Source organism: Entelurus aequoreus, linkage group LG01, assembly GCF_033978785.1.
Source record: "Entelurus aequoreus isolate RoL-2023_Sb linkage group LG01, RoL_Eaeq_v1.1, whole genome shotgun sequence".
Taxonomy (NCBI): Eukaryota; Metazoa; Chordata; class Actinopteri; order Syngnathiformes; family Syngnathidae; genus Entelurus; species Entelurus aequoreus.
The window spans coordinates 17,273,592-17,293,341 of NC_084731.1; the positions used below are offsets into that span (position 1 = coordinate 17,273,592).

Genomic DNA, 19,750 nt, shown 5'->3' on the forward strand with positions numbered 1-19,750 from the left:
ACTTTAAACCATAACCATAGCTCTTGTCTCAAAGTAGGTGTACTGTCACCACCTGTCACATCACGCCGTGACTTATTTTGAGTTGTTTTCCTTTAACAGTTTCATGTCTTCCTTAAAGGCCTACTGAAATGACATTTTCTTATTTAAACGGGGATAGCAGGTCCATTCTATGTGTCATACTTGATCATTTTGCGATATTGCCATATTTTTGCTGAAAGGATTTAGTAGAGAACATCGACGATAAAGTTCGCAACTTTTGGTTGCTGATAAAAAAGCGTTGCCTGTACCGGAAGTAGCGTGACGTCACAGGTTGTGGAGCTCCTCACATCTGCACATTGTTTACAATCATGGCCACCATCAGCGAGAGCGATTCGGACCGAGAAAGCGACGATTACCCCATTAATTTGAGCGAGGATGAACGATTCGTGGATGAGGAAAGTGAGAGTGAAGGATTAGAGGGCAGTGGAAGCGATTCAGATAGGGAAGATGCTGTGAGAGGCGGGTGGGACCTGATATTCAGCTGGGAATGACTAAAACAGTAAAAAAAACCAAGACATATATATACTTTATTAGCCACAACACAATCAGGCTTATATTTAATATGCCGCAATTTAATCCGCATAACAAACACCTCCCCCCTCCCGTCCATATAACCCACCAATACAACTCAAACACCCGCACAACACACTCAATCCCACAGCCCAAAGTACCGTTCACCTCCGTAAAGTTCATACAGCACATATATTTCCCCAAAGTTAAGTACGTGACATGCACATAGCGGCACGCACGTACGGGCAAGCGATCAAATGTTTGGAAGCCAAAGCTGCGTACTCACTGTAGCGCGTCTGCTATCCAACTCAAAGTCCTCCTGGTTGTGTTGCTGCAGCCTGCCGCTAATACACCGCTTCCCACCTACAGCTTTCTTCTTTGCTGTCTTCATTGTTCATTAAACAAATTGCAAAAGATTCACCAACACAGATGTCCAGAATTCTGTGGAATTTTGCGATGAAAACAGACGACTTAATAGCTGGCCACAATGGTGTCCTAATATGTCCGCTACAATCCGTGACGTCACACGCAAACGTCATCATACCGAGACGTTTTCAGCAGAATATTTCGCGGGAAATTTAAAATTGCACTTTACTAATCTAACCCGGCCGTATTGGCATGTGTTGCAATGTTAAGATTTCATCATCGATATATAAACTATCAGACTGCGTGGTCGGTAGAATCAGAATCAGAATCAGAATAGTTTTATTACCATTGTTTGAGAACGGGTTCACAAACTAGGAATTTTTCTTGGTGCAATCGTGCAACATAAAACACATATAACTAGGGTATCGAGTATCGATTGGAACCGGGACTAACTTTCCGATTCTCCCGGAATCGTTCAAAAGATTAAATTTCGATTCCTATTTTCGATACCAGTCCGCCGACCGGAAAAAAATATGTCCGCCGAACCGGAAGAAGAAGCCGCTGAACACCAACGAAGAAGCGCCCACCGCCGGAAGTGTTAGCATAGCCGAGCGAGTCAGTCAAGCTCAAGCATGGATAGCGGGCGTCGGCGGTCGAAAGTGTGGCTTTACTTTACAAAAAAAAATGAAATAACCGCGAAATAACAGAGCTCCATGTCCATCAAGAAACGAGTGGAGAGAGAGCTGCAGATGTACCAGGACGTTCCACCGATACTTATGTCTGACGACCCTGCTGCATGGTGGTGGAACCAACAAAAGACTTATCCTTTGCTGTCATATCTCGCTTTCTTCTATTTATGCGTTCAAGCTTCTTCCACACCCAGCAAACGTGTATTTTCCACAGCAGGAAACACTATCTGTCCAGAACGCTCACGCATCCTGCCTGAGAAGGCGGATATGGTCATTTTCCTAAACAAGAACTGTCTCTGATTTTATACTGTACCTGCTGCTAATCTGGACTGGGTTTTGCAAGTTGTTTCTTATTGTTTATTTGCTTTTCTGCACCAGGTTAGCCCATCAGTGGGAGCACGGTAACATTTTTAAGTACCTGCAGCATCATAAACGTGTGTGTGTAAATGTGTTTTCATGAGGTTTCCTGCAGCATCATACACTTGTGTGTGTAAATGTGTTTTCATGAGGTTTTTCGGCATCATACACATGTGTGTGTAAATGTGTTTTCATGAGGTTTCCTGCAGCATCATACACTTATGTGTAAATGTGTTTTCATGAGGCTTTCAAAAATAAAGCTCTCTTGAGGAAAGTGTACCCCCGGGAAAATGTATTCATAATTTATAATATTTATATTAAGTTCATAGATTTGATATTCATATTCTAGTTGAAAACAGCCCTGTGAGGAATTTATAGTAAAGTTCATAAAAGGTTAATAGAATTAAAATTTGATGGAGAATGTCAGACTATTTCATTCAGAAAGACTGTAGGTTAGCTAGCTCATTTAAAATATCCTAAACTTTTTTTTGACCCTGCCTCTTAAAAGAACCGGAATCGAGAATCGTCAGGAATCGGAATCGGAATCGGAATCGTTCGAATTCAAACGATACCCAACCCTACATATAACACATATTTGGTAATAAAAAGAGCTGTAACTGAGCTATCAGATCTTGTTATAGACTTAGAAGGAATTCAAAGAGCTACTGTTAGAAGTTATTGTTCATGTGCCTGATGGCCGAGGGGAAAAAACTGTTCATGTGGCGGGAGGTGTGGGTCTGCATGGAGCGTAGTCTCCTGCCTGAGTAGTAGTAGTGGGTTTCAGTAGGCCTTTAAACGCTATTTCCCGCATTTGCTTTGTTTTAGCAATCAAGAATATTTCAGTTGTTGCTATCCTTCTTTGCGGGGACATTGTTGATTGTCATGTCACGTTCGGATGTACTTTTTGGACACCGTCTGCTCCACAGTAAGTCTTTGCTGTCGTCCAGCATTCTGTTTTTGTTTACTTTGTAGCCAGTTCGGTTTTAGTTTTGTTCTGCATGGCCTTCCCTAAGCTTCAATGCCTTTTCTTAGGAGCACTCACCTTTTGTTTATTTTTGGTTTAAGCATTAGATACAACGACAAACCCTCGTCGTCTCACACGTCGTGTTCCCGACATCTATAAAGCAATTATCTACCGGCTGCCATCTACTGGTATGGAAGAGTATTACACGGTTATTCTGCCGAGCTCTAGACAGCACAGACACTCAACAACAGCACATTATTTGCAGACCATAATTACTGGTTTGCAAAAAAATATTTTTAACCGAAATAGGTGAAATTACATAAACTCCCACCAGTGGTTGAAAAACACTGATCTACAATAGTGATTCTCAAACTGTGGTATGTGGAACACTAGTCAGTGTCGTGTGCAAAGAGAGTATGGCCAACTTGGTTTCAGGCGACCTCAACGATTGGTCAAAAGGCACTCATGTGACGACAGGGCGCCATGACTGCTACTAACTTTGAGCTTACGCTATGTGTTTGCAGCGCTTCCTTCTTAGTTTTTATGTTGTGCAGCATGGGGCTGCTCCACCCGCGAGAATTGTAAACGACACAACGTCTGCGTTTTGTTCAGGAGAGAACACACAGAAGCTAACACAAATAGTAACAGAAGAAATTAATAAATTAAAGAGATGGTTTGACAAAAACAAACTATCTTTGCATCTCAGTAAAACTAACACAATGCAATTCAGTAACAGTAGAAGAGAAAGTCAAACACAAAAACAGACATTGAATGAGTAAAAATAACCACATTTTGGGTGTAATAATAGATTAAGAAATAAACTGGAAATCTCACACTGCAAAAAGTCAGTGTCCAAAAACAAGAGAAAAAAATACAAAAATGAGGGGTATTTTACTTGAACTAAGCAAAATTATCTGCCAATAGAACAAGAAAATGTGGCTTGTCAAGACTTTCCAAAACAAGTAAAATTAACTAACCAGTACAGCACAGGCCAAACGTTTAGGCACACCTTCTCCTCATTCAATGTGTTTTCTTTATTTTCATGACTATTTACATTGAACACATGTGGAGTTATGTACTTAACAAAAAAAGGTGAAATAACTGAAAACATGTTTTATATTCTAGTTTCAAGCACACCTGTGAAGTGAAAACCATTTCAGGTGACTACCTCTTGAAGCTCATCGAGAGAATGCCAAGAGTGTGCGAAAAAGTAATCAGAGCAAAGGGTGGCTATTTTGAAGAAACTAGAATATAAAACATGTTTTCAGTTATTTCATTTTTTTTTTTTTAAGTACATAACTCCACATGTGTTCATTAGTACACTGCAAAAACTGAAATCTAAGTAAGATTAAATATCTCAAATAAGGGTGATATTTGCTTATTTTCTGTCTGATAAGATACTTATTCTCACTATGCAGATTTTATGTTACAGTGTTTTACTTGTTTTAAGTGTTTTGGTCCTAAGTGATCTCAGTAAGATATTAAAGCTTGTTGTTGAGATTTGATTACCTATATTGAGTAAAACATGCTTGAAACTAGAATATCAACTGTTGCAAAGCTGTGTCATCAACACTCACAAGTATAAAACTACTTTTTTAAAGTAATAATTTCTTATTTCAAGCATGAAAAAAAAAAATCATGACTTTCACACAATTGTGTCTCATAATTAAAACAGATGACAGCCAAATGGACTTTGCTGTTTTATTTTCAATGAAACAATAGAAAATACGTACTCATATAGTAGTACAGTTGTTATTAGTGAGAATATACTTATTTTAAGGTATTTTTGGGTTCATTGAGGTTAGCTAATTTTACTTGTTTTGGAAAGTCTTGAAGCCAAATTTTCTTGTTCTATTGGCAGATAATTTTGCTTAGTTCAAATAAAATACCCCTAATTTTTGTATTTTTTTAAAATTGTTTTTGAACACTGACTTTTTGCAATGTAGTTTTGATGCCTTCAGTGACAATCTACAATGTAAATAGTCATGAAAATAAAGAAAACGCGCTGAATGAGAAGGTGTGTCCAAACTTTTGGCCTGTACTGTACGTCAATAACCCAAAATATGTTCTGGACCAAAAATCACTCCATATTCTCTACTGCTCGCCAGTGTTACTGTATCTGAGTTATTGTGCAGAAATATGGGGAAATAAGTAGAAAAGCATTCACTTAGCATGTTACAAAAAAGAAAGATGAGTAAGTATAATACATAATTAGTAGGGATGTCCGATAATGGCTTTTTTGCTGATATCCGATATTCCGATATTGTCCAACTCTTAATTACCGATACCGATATCAACCGATACCGTTATATACAGTCGTGGAATTAACACATTATTATGCCTAATTTGGACAACCAGATATGGTGAAGATAAGGTCCTTTTTTTAAAAAAAATAAAAAAATAAAATAAGATAAATAAATTAAAAACATTTTCTTGAATAAAAAAGAAAGTAAAACAATATAAAAACAGTAACGTAGAAACTAGTAATTAATGAAAATGAGTAAAATTAACTGTTAAAGGTTAGTACTATTAGTGGACCAGCAGCACGCACAATCATGTGTGCTTACGGACTGTATCCCTTGCAGACTGTATTGATATATATTGATAGATAATGTAGGAACCAGAATATTAATAACAGAAAGAAACAACCCTTTTGTGTGAATGAGTGTGAATGAGTGTAAATGGGAGAGGGAGGTTTTTTGGGTTGGTGCACTAATTGTAAGTGTATCTTGTGTTTTTTATGTTGATTTAATTTTTTTAAAAATTTAAAAAAATAAAATAAAATAACGGTACGGATAATTTAAAAAATGATACCGATAATTTCCGATATTACATTTTAAAGCATTTATCGGCCGATAATATCGGACATCTCTAATAATTAGTTATACATACTTTGATTACAAATACATTGGAGGCAGCCACCACCGTTGACATACTTCACACAAAAGTCACGATTTCTCTATGATTGTTTGTCCAAAGCTAATGAACATTTTGGCAAAATGGGCAGTAAGTTGTTTTTTTTGGTCCTTCTGTGTATTTTTTTTACGTTTATTGCGCTGTCGGGTGTGTTTTAGTGGTCACGAAACACTGCAGGAATGTAGCAACAGAGTGCGTCAAATACAACCGCTTAATTATCCTTTCACAAAATTAAAGCATGTTTTATTGTAAGTTTATGAGCTGGAGTTTGTTTTGAACTATTTATATTGTTTTGGTTTATTTCCTAAGGAAAACGTCAACGTTGCATGCACACATCCTTGGTAGCAGTCGTTGTTGTTTAGTTGGCCATACTCTCTTTATACATGACTCTGCCACTAGTGGTACGCAGGCTCCATCTAGTGCAGACCTGGGCAAATTAAGGCTTTTCAATCTGGCCCGCCGGACATTCCCAAATAATTCTTTTTTAGATCTTTAAGATGGAAAGTGTAGCTGCCATTATGATCTGCAGTCATGTTTTGTAATGACCATAAGTCTTCAACTATGCAAAGTATTTCAATGGTTGGAATCTGCGCTTATGGATGATACACCAGTTACTATGGTAATCTAATTAGTTACTATGGTAATCTAATTAGTTACTATGGTCATCTACGTCACAGCAGCTCAGACGAGGCACCAAGCAGTGTGGGCGGGAAGCATTTCCACAGACGCAGAAGGAGATTTTCACAACAAAGTTCTAAAGCTTAGTGTTTTGCAGAATAGAATAGAGTACTTTATTGATCCCTGGGGGGAATTCAGCAAATATCAGATATATCAGATTGTAGGTGGGTTTATTTTGTACCCTTCGTGTTCATATTTCATTTCGTTTGTTGCATTTTTGTTGCGTTTCACTTGATTGTAAAATATGTCGATTGAAAGGGGGTGTGACATACATATTTTGTCAATATTCAGTGTTTTATCGTTCATAGAAAAATTTAAAATTCCATTACGTTTTTTAAGGCGGTCTGTCATAACGTTTTTAGCATTCAATCAGACATTATTGTGAGGTTTTGTATTAGTGTTCCTAAAAATAGATATACCGGCACCCAGACACATTTTTTTCCTCTAAATGTGGCCCCCGAGTCAAAATAATTGCCCAGGCCTGATCTAGTGGTACACCAAAGAATCACTTGATTAAAACTTGTGTTTTATGTTGATATATTCAAACACAGCGTTACTGTTCAAACTGTGTGTGATGTTACAGTGGCTAAAAATATTTAATATGCTTGTTAAATAAAACCTCTGCCTTGTTTTTAAGAAATACATAGGCCTACTACGCTCCTGTATTTTAATATTGGTCATTACGGTGGTATTTGGAGAGCCAAGTCTTCTCTGGTGAAAAAAGTTGGGAGAACCACTGATCGACAAGAAACATTATGATGTCTGAAATCTTTCTGTTCACCTTTCCGTCCTTGGTATTCTCCTCCTCCTCATTCCAACGACTTATCCCTGCATCGTCAAGCCTGAAGTCATACACCAGGCCGTCATTTGGAAAACACAATACGACCTGAAGCATAAAAATGACATTCATTTCGAGTACATTCACTGAGACGTGGTACACCAGTTGTGAGGCAAAAAGCATAGGGTGTGAATGGGACCTTCTCTTCTGCCATCTTGTTTTTGAGCCAGGCACTAAAGCGCTGGCCACTGGGACCGTCTCCCGTGGCGCCGACACTCCACACCAGGGAGAAAATGAACCACGGCTCAATCAGGTCCTTCACACGCTCCAATTTATTTCGGGGTGGCGGCTTGTCGTCCTGAGACAAAAAGATGGGGTATGAATGGGGGTAAATACCAAATGCAGTGCAATACGTGCAAAAAAACAAAGTCGTATTTAAAAAAAATTAAACGTAAAATTGAGTTAAGCAAGAAAATTAATCTAGTCGTTGCACGTATCCTCGTTAAGGTATACACTACCGTTCAAAAGTTTGGAGTCACCCAAACAATTTTGTGGAATAGCCTTCATTTCTAAGAACAAGAATAGACTGTCGAGTTTCAGATGAAAGTTATCTTTTTCTGGCCAATTTGAGCGTTTAATTGACCCCACAAATGTGATGCTCCAGAAACTCAATCTGCTCAAAGGAAGGTCAGTTTTGTAGCTTCTGTAACGAGCTAAACTGTTTTCAGATGTGTGAACATGATTGCACAAGGGTTTTCTAATCATCAATTAGCCTTCTGAGCCAATGAGCAAACACATTGTACCATTAGAACACTGGAGTGATAGTTGCTGGAAATGGGCCTCTTTGCAGCTAGAATAGTCATTTACCACATTAGCAATGTATAGAGTGTATTTCTTTAAAGTTAAGACTAGTTTAAAGATATCTTCATTGAAAAGTACAGCGTTTTTCCCTCAAAAATAAGGACATTTCAATGTGACCCCAAACTTTTGAACGGTAGTGTAGGTAAGCTGGAGCCTATCCCAGTTAACTCAGAGCAAAGGCGGGGGGGTACAATACCAGACCTGGGCAAAATACGGGCCTTGGGCCACATGCGGCCCATTAAGATTTTAAATCCAGCCCGCCGGATGTTCTACATAATTTTTTTAGACCTTTAACATCAAAGGTGTAGCCGCCGTTATGATGTGCAGTGCTGTTTTTAAATGACCGTAAGTCTTGAACTATAGAAAATATTTCAACGGTTGAAATCTGCGCTTTTGAGTGTTATAGGAGTTATTACGGTAATCTACGTCACAGCAGCTCAGACCAGGAACAAAGCAGAGTGGGCGGGGTTTGTTTCCAGAGCAGCCAGCCCGAAACGCGTGTGTCAGGAACAGATGCGGAAGCAAATTTTTACAACAAATTTCTGCATAAAAGTGATATTATATCATATTCAAGGTGTTTATTACACTTTGCATTCATATAAAATGTTGACTTTGATTGCACAAAATCCTTGAAATTGCCACAAATGCGCCACTACTGGAGTGGAAGCCATGTTTATTTCCGTGACATCATGTCCACAAGCGGGTCAGATTTCATTCACATTAGAAATCGCATTTTTTTTGTCATGTGAACGGCCACTATAAAAGATCGGATTTGACAAAAAAAAAATCAAACATCTGACCTTCCAGTGTGAACGTTAGTTTCCCGACATCCTTTGATTTGAGATGTTTTAAGACCATTTTGTACTAGGTGTCTCAGACGATCAACCACAGGTAACAATTACAGAGACAGATGACCACTCACATTCACACAATCACTGAGTGGTAGTCTTATTTGTTGCACTATACTCGTGAACAGTGTTGGGACTAACACCGTTACTTTTGGCGGTAAATAGTAATTTAACGCGTTATTTTTTTATATTCAGTAACTCAGTTACCGTTACTACATGATGCGTTACTGCGTTATTTCACGTAATTTTTTATGTAGTATCGGCTAGAAACTGAGAGGATCTGAGTGTGTTTTATTGGAGAGCTGCAGAAAAGGCGACGGAGAAGAGGCGCGCTGCTCTGTGTGTGGGTGTGGGGGGGGGGTCTCTGTTTACTAACAAGACATGGCAGAGCCGAAGCCGAGTTTCTTAACATGGAGATATTCTCACTACTTTTATTTTGTCGACCACAAAGAAAAGAACATTTTAGTTAAATGTAAATTGTCTTGGATCAAAGATCCTATCCTAGCAAAATCTGCTGAAACAGCTACAAAAGCAACATGCTTCGACGAAGCTAGTAAAGAGAGACACACTTCACCTCCTAAGCAACAGCGGCTGGATTTTAACGAGGCACTGCTGGCCAGCATAACATTGATAGAGCCATTGCAGCACTGAAGGTACACACACTCTGTCAATTCTCTTATATACTCTTTCCTTCTAGACTTCTAGAGTGTTTGATTATCACATCACTCTAAAAGTATAGACTATAAAGTTCACAAACATAAAGAGGGATGCTAGTGGGCCAGGCCAGTCTTTCCTTATCCAAACTAAAACTGGGGAAATGTGTAGAGTGTTCTATGCTTCAGACATGATTTATTTCAGGAAAAAACACCTGGTTAGGCTTTTTGTATGTAGTGTGTGCCTTCCTTGGTTTACAGCTATGTTGTTATTATGCTGTTTGTTACTTATGTATGTTATGTTGCAGCTATTTAAAATAGTTTTGTCAATTTGTTCTGGCCTGAAACAAATTGGCCCTTTGAAACATATATTTGTCTTTGTGTGTTGTATGTAGAGCACATTGCTTAGCAGAGTTCAGTGATGCAAATGCATGTCAAGTTGATCAACAGATTGTATTATTCTACACTGCAATAACAGTACTGAAATGAAGACTAAAAGGGCATTAAAGGGGGCCTTAAAAAAATAAATAGTTACTTTTCACAGTAACGCATTACTTTTTGGTGTAAGTAACTGAGTTACTTTTGAAATAAAGTAACTAGTAACTGTAACTAGTTACTGGTTTTCAGTAACTAACCCAACACTGCTCGTGAAAAACACAAACAACATTGCGTTCCTTCTGAATACAAACCTCATTAAAGTTGAATGGATTAAAGAAGCAGTCCATGAGTTTGAGAAGACTACACGTCAGGTTGCTGTCGAGCGAAGTGATGACCTCCTTTACCGATTCGCGAACAAAATTGATAGCGTCCTGTGGGAACATGGAAAAAAAGTAGCAAAGCAGACTCCTTGGCGGTCCCCAGCCACGTTCCCTCCGTTCTCACCTGCAAGAACTTGTCAAACAGAATGGTGAGCTGTTCTGTATACGGTCTCATGACTTTGGGGACCTGCCTGAGCCAGCATTCTGTGAAGGGCACCAGGCCCAAAATACTGGGCTCTAGGTAGATCATTCCGCAGCGAGACACTGTCGCCGGCGATGCCACAGCCAAGTCCTGCACCTCAAACATCATGGTCATGGTCTGCAGGAGGAAGAAAGTACTTGACTCCGTCTGGTAGAAATGACAGACTGAAATAAAAATGTCGCCATACATCCAAAAGCTTGATGATTTCCCCAGAGCTCAGGCAGAGTTTTTTGTTGTCATCCAGCACAGTGTTCATGTTCTCAATCCAAACAGCATCTACAGGGCCATCGAACATGTACCACTTTTTATCGTTGTCCATTACCGATGTACCCATCCGGATCAAAGAGGAGAGGATGCCATCTGTCCTGTAATGTGAAATGTGTCTAAGGTCTTCCGAGTTTGACATATTTTAGGTGAAGCAAACTCTCACTTACCACTCGTGAGTGAGCAAGTCATACTCCCCGTAAAGCTGCCCCATGGTGATCGACTTGGGGTTGAGCACATATATCTGAACTGCCTCATACAAATCGCCGCTGACAGACGGTTGACCCTTTAGAGCTGTTATCGCCGCACCAAGAACCTCATAACACTAAAACAAGAAATAATGAGTACAGTATACACCTCTATACACCTATGTAGATATTGCACCAAAAACCAGACATTTGCAGCTAGAATAGTCATTTACCACATTAGCAATGTATAGAGTGTATTTGTTTAAAGTTAAGACTAGTTTAAAGTTATCTTCATTGAAAAGTACAGTGCTTTTCCTTCAAAAATAAGGACATTTCAATGTGACCCCAAACTTTTGAACGGTAGTGTATATAGCTAGAATTCACTGAAAGTCAAGTATTTATTTTATATATATATATATATATATATATATATATATATATATATATATATATATATATATATATATATATATATATATATATATATATATACTTATATTTATATATATATATATATATAAGAAATACTTGAATCCCCCCTTAACACCTCCCCCCGGCCCCGCCCACCTCAACTACCCCCCCAATCTCCCGAATTCGGAGGTCTCAAGGTTTCAAGGTTGGTAAGTATGACTTTACTCTACTTTATTAGAAATGCCCCATAACAAGAAGATAGAGAAAAAGAAGAAGCTTATCAACCACGTTGTCAGCACGGACTACGATAGATAGATAGATAGATAGTACTTTATTATGGCGGACGTGCGCAAATTTTCAGGATCCCAAAAACAGATCAGCAGGTCCCAGAAGGTAATAAAAGTTGGTTTTGCATAATATTGCAAAACAAAACGGCAGATAATATGTCTTACCTTATACACACACCATAATAATACTCCTATGTTGAAGCACAGTACAATCCATCAAGCGGTGCGGCTTCATAGCTTACCAAAGTCATACTAAAACATTTTGATAGATTTTTGAGTGCCGTGTGTAGTTCTATATTTTCAATGGAACATATAAAATGTTGGTGTTGTTTACTTGAGTCATATTGCAGTCTACACGTATCTCTTATGTGTGACTGCCATCATATTGCAGTCCAGATAATGTGTCCGCTAATGGGTGCCATTTTGTGGTCCTTAAACACACACTATTATAATAATTATACTTCGGACTACGGTAGCCGTAATGCGCCGACAATCCATCAAGCGGTGCGGCTTCAAAGTCGTACTAAAACATTTTTGAATGATTTTTGAGAGTTGTGTGTAATGTTCTATATTCTCAATGGAACATTTAAAGTTTTTATGTTGTTTACTAGCGTCATATGCAGTTTACACGTATCTCTTATGTGTGACTACTAGGGCTGCGAATCTTTGGGTGTCCCACGATTCGATTCAATATCAATTCTCGGGGGTCACGATTCGATTCAAAATCGTTTTTTTTCGATTCAACGCGATTCTCGATTCAAAAACGATATTTTCCCGATTCAAAAGGATTCTCTATTCATTCAATACATAGGATTTCAGCAGGATCTACCCCAGTCTGCTGACATGCAAGCAGAGTAATAGATTTTTTTAAAAAGCTTTTATAATTGTAAAGGACAATGTTTTATCAACTGATTGCAATAATGTAAATTTGTTTTAACTATTAAATGAACCAAAAATATGACTTATTTTATCTTTGTGAAAATATTAGACAGTGTGTTGTCAAGCTTATGAGATGCGATGCAAGTGTAAGCCACTGTGACACTATTGTTCTTTTAATTTTTTTTATAAATGTCTAATGATAATGTCAATGAGGGATTTTTAATCACTGCTATGTTGAAATTGTAACTAATATTGATACAGTTGTTGATAATATTCATTTTTGCTTCACTACTTTTGGTTTGTTCTGTGTCGTGTTTGTGTCTCCTCTCAATTGCTGTTTATTGAGTGTTGCTGGGTCGGGTTTGGTTTTGGAATTGGATTGCATTGTTATGGTATTGCTGTGTATTGTTTTGTTGGATTGATTACTAAAAATTTTTTAATAATAATTAAAAAAAAATGTAAATAAACATTTTTAAAAAATTAAATATCGATTTTTAAAAAATGAGAATCGATTCTGAATCGCACAACGTGAGAATCGCGATTCGAATTCGAATCGATTTTTCCCAAACCCCTAGTGACTACCATCTACTGGTCACACTTATCATTACACCATGGACCAAATAAAATGGCTTCAAGGTCGGTAAGCACAACCAGAATTATTCCGTACATTAGGCGCACCGGGTTTATAAGGCGCACCGTCGATTTTTTAAAATGAAAGAATTTTAAGTGCGCCTTATAGTCCGAAAAATACAGTATATGAACCAAGATGACAGCACAAACCAAGACTCACCTTGGTTTTCCCCGATCCTGATGGTCCCACTAACATAAGGCCATGTCTCACCACAGTGGTCTCATACAGTTGAATGCACTTACCAATGTATTCTGCAATCATAACAAAACGGTCAACATAAGTCAAGACTGATGACGAAATGAAAATATTGCCAAAGACACAAACAAACCATCCACATCTTTGAGGTTCATCTTAATGCATACAGCACGCATCGATTCCTCAAGTATGCCGTAATCGATAGGCTCCTGTTTTGTCTTTGGGAAAAGGTCGGACACAATTCCGTTGAAGAGCTTCAGGTCGTCTCGTAAAAATTTCGGGACGTTGACATCTTTGATGGCCCGCAGGCAGATCAACTCCTGTGATTTGGTAGGTTTGTTTAAAAGTAGTGGTTAACTGTATGCGACTCTTTAGATTTAAAAAAATACAAATATTATACCTCATTCATGTTAGGATTTTCTCTCTTCAGATTTCCAGCAGCTGAGATGACAGACTTCACAGACCTCATTCCAAAATCGTAGTGATCCTGAGTGAAGAGCAACTTGATCATTAGAAATGTACACTCATCATTCTGTGCCTATGAAATACAATAAGATCACACAATTGCACACCAGTATTAACTTAGCCCAGGGGTCTGCAAACAAAACACAACAGAACAAATACCCAGAACCCCTTGCAGCACTAACTCTTCCGGGAGGCTACAATATACACCCCTGCTACCACCAAACCCCGCCCACCTCATGTGTTAATTCCACAACTGTATACTGTATATATCGGTATCGGTTGATATCGGAATCGGTAATTAAGAGTTGGACAATATCGGAATATCGGCAAAAAAGCCATTATCGGACATCTCTAGTTAAAATGATCAAAATACGTAAATACTAAATATTATTATGAATATGCCCGTTACTACATTACATATATACTTACAGCGTGTATATAAAACTTTAATGGAGGTGTTTGGATGTTTTTTTTAAGCGCTTTATAGGCAGAATAGGAGTTTATTGACTAGAGTGCATAAAAAATGAAAAACATACACTACTGTTCAAAAGTTTGGGGTCACCCAAACAATTTTGTGGAATAGCCTTCATTTCTAAGAACAAGAATAGACTGTCGAGTTTCAGATGAAAGTTCTCTTTTTCTGGCCATTTTGAGCGTTTAATTGACCCCACAAATGTGATGCTCCAGAAACTCAACCTGCTCAAAGGAAGGTCCGTTTTGTAGCTTCTGTAACGAGCTAAACTGTTTTCAGATGTGTGAACATGATTGCACAAGGGTTTTCTAATCATCAATTAGCCTTCTGAGCCAATGAGCAAACACATTGCACCATTAGAACACTGGAGTGATAGTTTCTGGAAATGGGCCTCTATACACCTATGTAGATATTGCACCAAAAACCAGACATTTGCAGCTAGAATAGTCATTTACCACATTAGCAATGTATAGAGTGTATTTCTTTAAAGTTAAGACTAGTTTAAAGTTATCTTCATTGAAAAGTACAGTGCTTTTCCTTCAAAAATAAGGACATGTCAATGTGACCCCAAACTTTTGAACGGTAGTGTATGTGTTCTTGTCTTACCTAAAGATTGCGAATGATAGGCAAAATTTAAAAAAAAAGTGCAGTTCCCCTTTAAAACAAGAATAAACATATTATTAAAAATGTATTTATCTAACTGTGTTGTGAGTCTCTGTGCTAAAATATGTCAATTTGTACAAAAGTAAAAGCCTTTCTTGGCCGTCCCGTATCCTCACCTGAGAGCTAAGCTGTTCAGAGGAGAGCGTGAAAGTGCTGGTTATCTTCTGCGAGAGGACTTTGGCGTCGCTGAAGCCAAACGAGTACAGCGAGATCTCAGCAATCATGGCAAAGTTGGGCACCATCATGGCCACGGGACGAAACAGAGCCTGCAAGAAGAGATGATTGCATTTTGACCAAGTGGCTGCATCACATTATTCTTGCAAATTCAATCCGCATTTCAAACCTTGAGATTGTCTGGCAACTCCGTACGGCCAGCATAACCGGGATTCATGGTGATGAATACGGCGCAAGAGGGCACAAGGGGGATCTCGCAACCCTCAAATTCAAACCTCTCTGCCTATAAACAGAAACTTTATAATCATATTTTATGGACTCACGAGTTAGTTTTACACAAAACTATCCTGGATTGGATCCTAATTTATGGATATCAATAACGGCTGTTTAGAATGCATGCGTGCACAAAACACAACACTCAGTTACTAGTCAAGCAGCATCTCACCCTTTGTTGTTGGGCCTTTTGTATTGTGGTGATCTGTTGTGCCACCACAGACAACACCTCAACATCTATACGATTAAACTCATCGAAACATGCCCAGGCACCAGAGCTGCACAAGACCAACAAGACGTATTTTAAAACTAAAAGGTGTGACAATTAATCGCATTCATTGAAAAAGGTACGGTTAAAAGGGGGGGGGAGGGAAAACAATCACTTACGTGGCCAAACCTTTGAGGAACTTGCCCATCGCGATGAAATCTAACTGGTCAGAGCAGTTGAAGACCACAGTCTGGATGGCAAGAGCCTTTCCCAGATCTTTAGTGGTTTCTGTCTTTCCGGTGCCGGCTGGACCTGCGGGGGCTCCTCCAAACTTGAGGTGGAGGGCTCCAGTCAGGGTCAGGTAGCATCTGAGAAAGGTAGCAATGAATCAGAAGTGTCCAAACCTTTTGACTTGGAGGCCGTATTGTGCGAAATAAAATTGGCCGAAAGTTGACTGCATGTAAAGTAACAAAATATATATATATATATATATATATATATATAAATGTGTATATATATATATATATATTTATATATATATAAATGTGTGTATATATATATATATATATATATATTATATATATATATATATATATATATATATATATATATATATATATATATATATATATATATATATATATATATATATATATAAATGTGTATATATATATATATATATATATATATATATATATATATATATATATATAACACATTTATATATATATATATATATATATATATACATACTAGGGATGTCCAATAATGGCTTTTTTGCTGATATCCGATATTCCGATATTGTCCAACTCTTAATTACCGATACCGATATATACAGTCGTAGAATAACACATTATTATGCCTAATTTTGTTGTGATGTCTCGCTGGATGCATTAAACAATGTAACAAGGTTTTCCAAAATAAATCAACTCAAGTTATGGAAAAAAATGCCAACATAGGGGGGCGGCGTGGCGAAGTTGGTAGAGTGGCTGTGCCAGCAATCGGAGGGTTTTTTGTTACTGGGGTTCAATCCCCACCTTCTACCATCCTAGTCACGTCCGTTGTGTCCTTGGGCAAGACACTTCACCCTTGCTCCTGATGGCTGCTGGTTAGCGCCTTGCATGGCAGCTCCTGCCATCAGTGTGTGTGAATGGGTGAATGTGGAAATACTGTCAAAGCGCTTTGAGTACCTTGAAGGTAGAAAAGCGCTATACAAGTATAACCCATTTATTTATTTATTCATAACATGGCACTGCCATATTTATTATTGAAGTCAAAAAGTGCGTTATTTTTTTTAACATGCCTCAAAACAGCAGCTTGGAATTTGAGACATGCTCTCCCTGAAGAGAGCATGAGAAGGTTGAGGTGGGGGGCTAGGGGGTAGCGGGGGGTGTATATTGTAGCGTCCCGGAAGAGTTAGTGCTGCAAGGGGTTCTGGGTATTTGTTCTGTTGTGTTTATGTTGTCTTACGGTGCGGATGTTCTCCCGAAATGTGTTTGTCATTGTTTGGTGTGGGTTCACAGTGTGGCGCATATTTGTAACAGTGTTAAAGTTGTTTATACGGTCACCCTCAGTGTGACCTGTATGGCTGTTGACCAAGTATGCATTGCATTCACTTGTGTGTGTGAAAAGCCGTAGATATTATGTGATTGGGCCGGCACGCAAAGGCAGTGTCTTTAAGGTTTATTGGCGCTCTGTACTTCTCCCTACGTCCGTGTACACAGCGGAGTTTTAAAAAGCCTTAAATTTTACTTTTTGAAACCGATATCGATAATTTCCAATATTACATTTTAAAGCATTTATCGGCCGATAATATCGGCAGTCCGATATTATCGGACATCCCTAACATATATGTTAGGTCAGAAAAAACACAGAAGCTATATCATCCCTACAAGCCTGTTTCGCAGGTTTCCCTGCTCGTCAGGGGATTTTATAAAATATTTTATAAAAAGGAAACCTGCGAAACAGGTTTGTAGGGATGATATAGCCTCTTGTGTTTTTTCTGACCTAACGTATATTCCGCTCTACCCCGGTATTGAACACTGTATAACGAATAAACAACAGAAACCTCGAGGCCAAAAAATGAGCTTCAAGCACACCTGTGAAGTGGAAAACCATTTCACTGATCGAGAGAATGCCAAGAGTGTGCGAAAAAGTAATCAGAGCAAATGGTGGCTATTTTGAAGAAACTAGAATATAAAACATGTTTTCAGTTACTTCACCTGTTTTGGTTAAGTACATAACTCCACGTGTGTTCATTCATAGTTTTGATGCCTTCAGTGACTATCTACAATGTAAATAGTCATGAAAATAAAGAAAACGCATTGAATGAGAAGGTGTGTCTAAACTTTTGGCCTATACTGTATATGAATAACTTCCAGCGCGTAAAAAAACACTTAAGCGCAACTGGGAGAATTGGTCCCAAAGGCCATAAATACATCGGATGCGAGAATTTTTGCAGGGATTTGTCACTATAAGACCTGACTATTGGATAAACAAGCATACTTGTCTGTGAGTGGGGTGATGACCAGTCGTCCAGAGTTTCCAAGGTACTCATATCCATACAAGAACTCTGCATTCACTGCTCGGATGTACAAGTCCTCTCTGGCCCAGTAATATCTATAAGCCAATGACGCACACACAAATATATCATGAGCATATAAAAGCAGTGGATTTAGGTAGGGAATAAAAACTGAACAGACCTGAGCTGACTAATCCATTCGAAATCATTGACGCCTGACACCCCCTGCTCCACCAGTTTGGCTACCACATCTTTAGCATGCACCTCGATGACAATGAGAGCAGACAACACAGCTCGCTGCATTTTGGACACGCCACTTCTCACCAGCTGCACCAGGTTTCCCAGCTTCGCAAAAATTATGACAAGGTAGAACACAAGTGCATCCCACAGAAAATATAGACATTGCACACAGGACAAATGAATATACCGTATTTTTCGGAGTATAAGGCGCACTTAAAATCCTTTCATTTTCTGAAAACTCGACAGTGTGTCTTATAACCCGGTGTGCCTAATGTACGGAATAATATTGGTTGTGCTTACCGACCTCGAAGTTATTTTATTTGGTACATGGTGTGATAAGTGTGACCAGTAGATGGCAGTCACACATACACTACCGTTCAAAAGTTTGGGGTCACATTGAAATGTCCTTATTTTTGAAGGAAAAGCACTGTACTTTTCAATGAAGATAACTTTAAACTAGTCTTAACTTTAAAGAAATACACTCTATACAGTGCTAATGTGGTAAATGACTATTCTAGCTGCAAATGTCTGGTTTTTGGTGCAATATCTACATAGGTGTATAGAGGCCCATTTCCAGCAACTATCACTCCAGTGTTCTAATGGTACAATGTGTTTGCTCATTGGCTCAGAAGGCTAATTGATGATTAGAAAACCCTTGTGCAATCATGTTCACACATCTGAAAACAGTTTAGCTCGTTACAGAAGCTACAAAACTGACCTTCCTTTGAGCAGATTGAGTTTCTGGAGCATCACATTTGTGGGGTCAATTAAACGCTCAAATTGGCCAGAAAAAGAGAACTTTCATCTGAAACTCGACAGTCTATTCTTGTTCTTAGAAATGAAGGCTATTTCACAAAATTGTTTGGGTGACCCCAAACTTTTGAACGGTAGTGTAAGAGAGAGGTATAGACTGCAATATTACTCAAGTATTGTTAGAATATTTATGTGTAAGTTATCACACAACTCTTATGCTTAAAGGCCGTTGCTATAGCTATTATCAATTGTGCTGAAGTTGTACTTTTCTATCTGTGCAAAGCGAGTCGTCTCGTATCAGTGTTTGTTTCCAAAATCGGCCTGCTGACTGCCAAGGGCGAACATCGAGTGCCGTGACGCAGACAGAGCAGAGACAGGGCGATATCACGAGTGTCAGCACATTTGCATTTCATTAATAGTCATATATTGTGTCTAACTAGGGCTGCTGAGATTACCCCCTTCCTTCAGCAGCAGCTTCAGTGATGTAAGCAGGGACCTCCCAAATAA

The 19,750-nt window shown here is 38.5% G+C and overlaps 1 protein-coding gene across 1 annotated transcript in view; it reads right to left on the reverse strand.

Annotated features, from left to right (window-relative positions):
• Positions 1-19,750, reverse strand: part of dnah1 (dynein, axonemal, heavy chain 1) — a 137,720-nt gene that overhangs the window by 81,301 nt on the left and 36,669 nt on the right. The window contains 15 exon segments of the mRNA XM_062044902.1: positions 7,301-7,405; positions 7,497-7,655; positions 10,349-10,468; positions 10,542-10,736; positions 10,807-10,984; positions 11,054-11,208; positions 13,439-13,530; positions 13,608-13,794; positions 13,875-13,961; positions 15,191-15,340; positions 15,418-15,531; positions 15,694-15,799; positions 15,909-16,097; positions 18,235-18,348; positions 18,432-18,595. Of these exon segments, the coding sequence (XP_061900886.1) occupies positions 7,301-7,405; positions 7,497-7,655; positions 10,349-10,468; positions 10,542-10,736; positions 10,807-10,984; positions 11,054-11,208; positions 13,439-13,530; positions 13,608-13,794; positions 13,875-13,961; positions 15,191-15,340; positions 15,418-15,531; positions 15,694-15,799; positions 15,909-16,097; positions 18,235-18,348; positions 18,432-18,595 (2,115 nt within the window).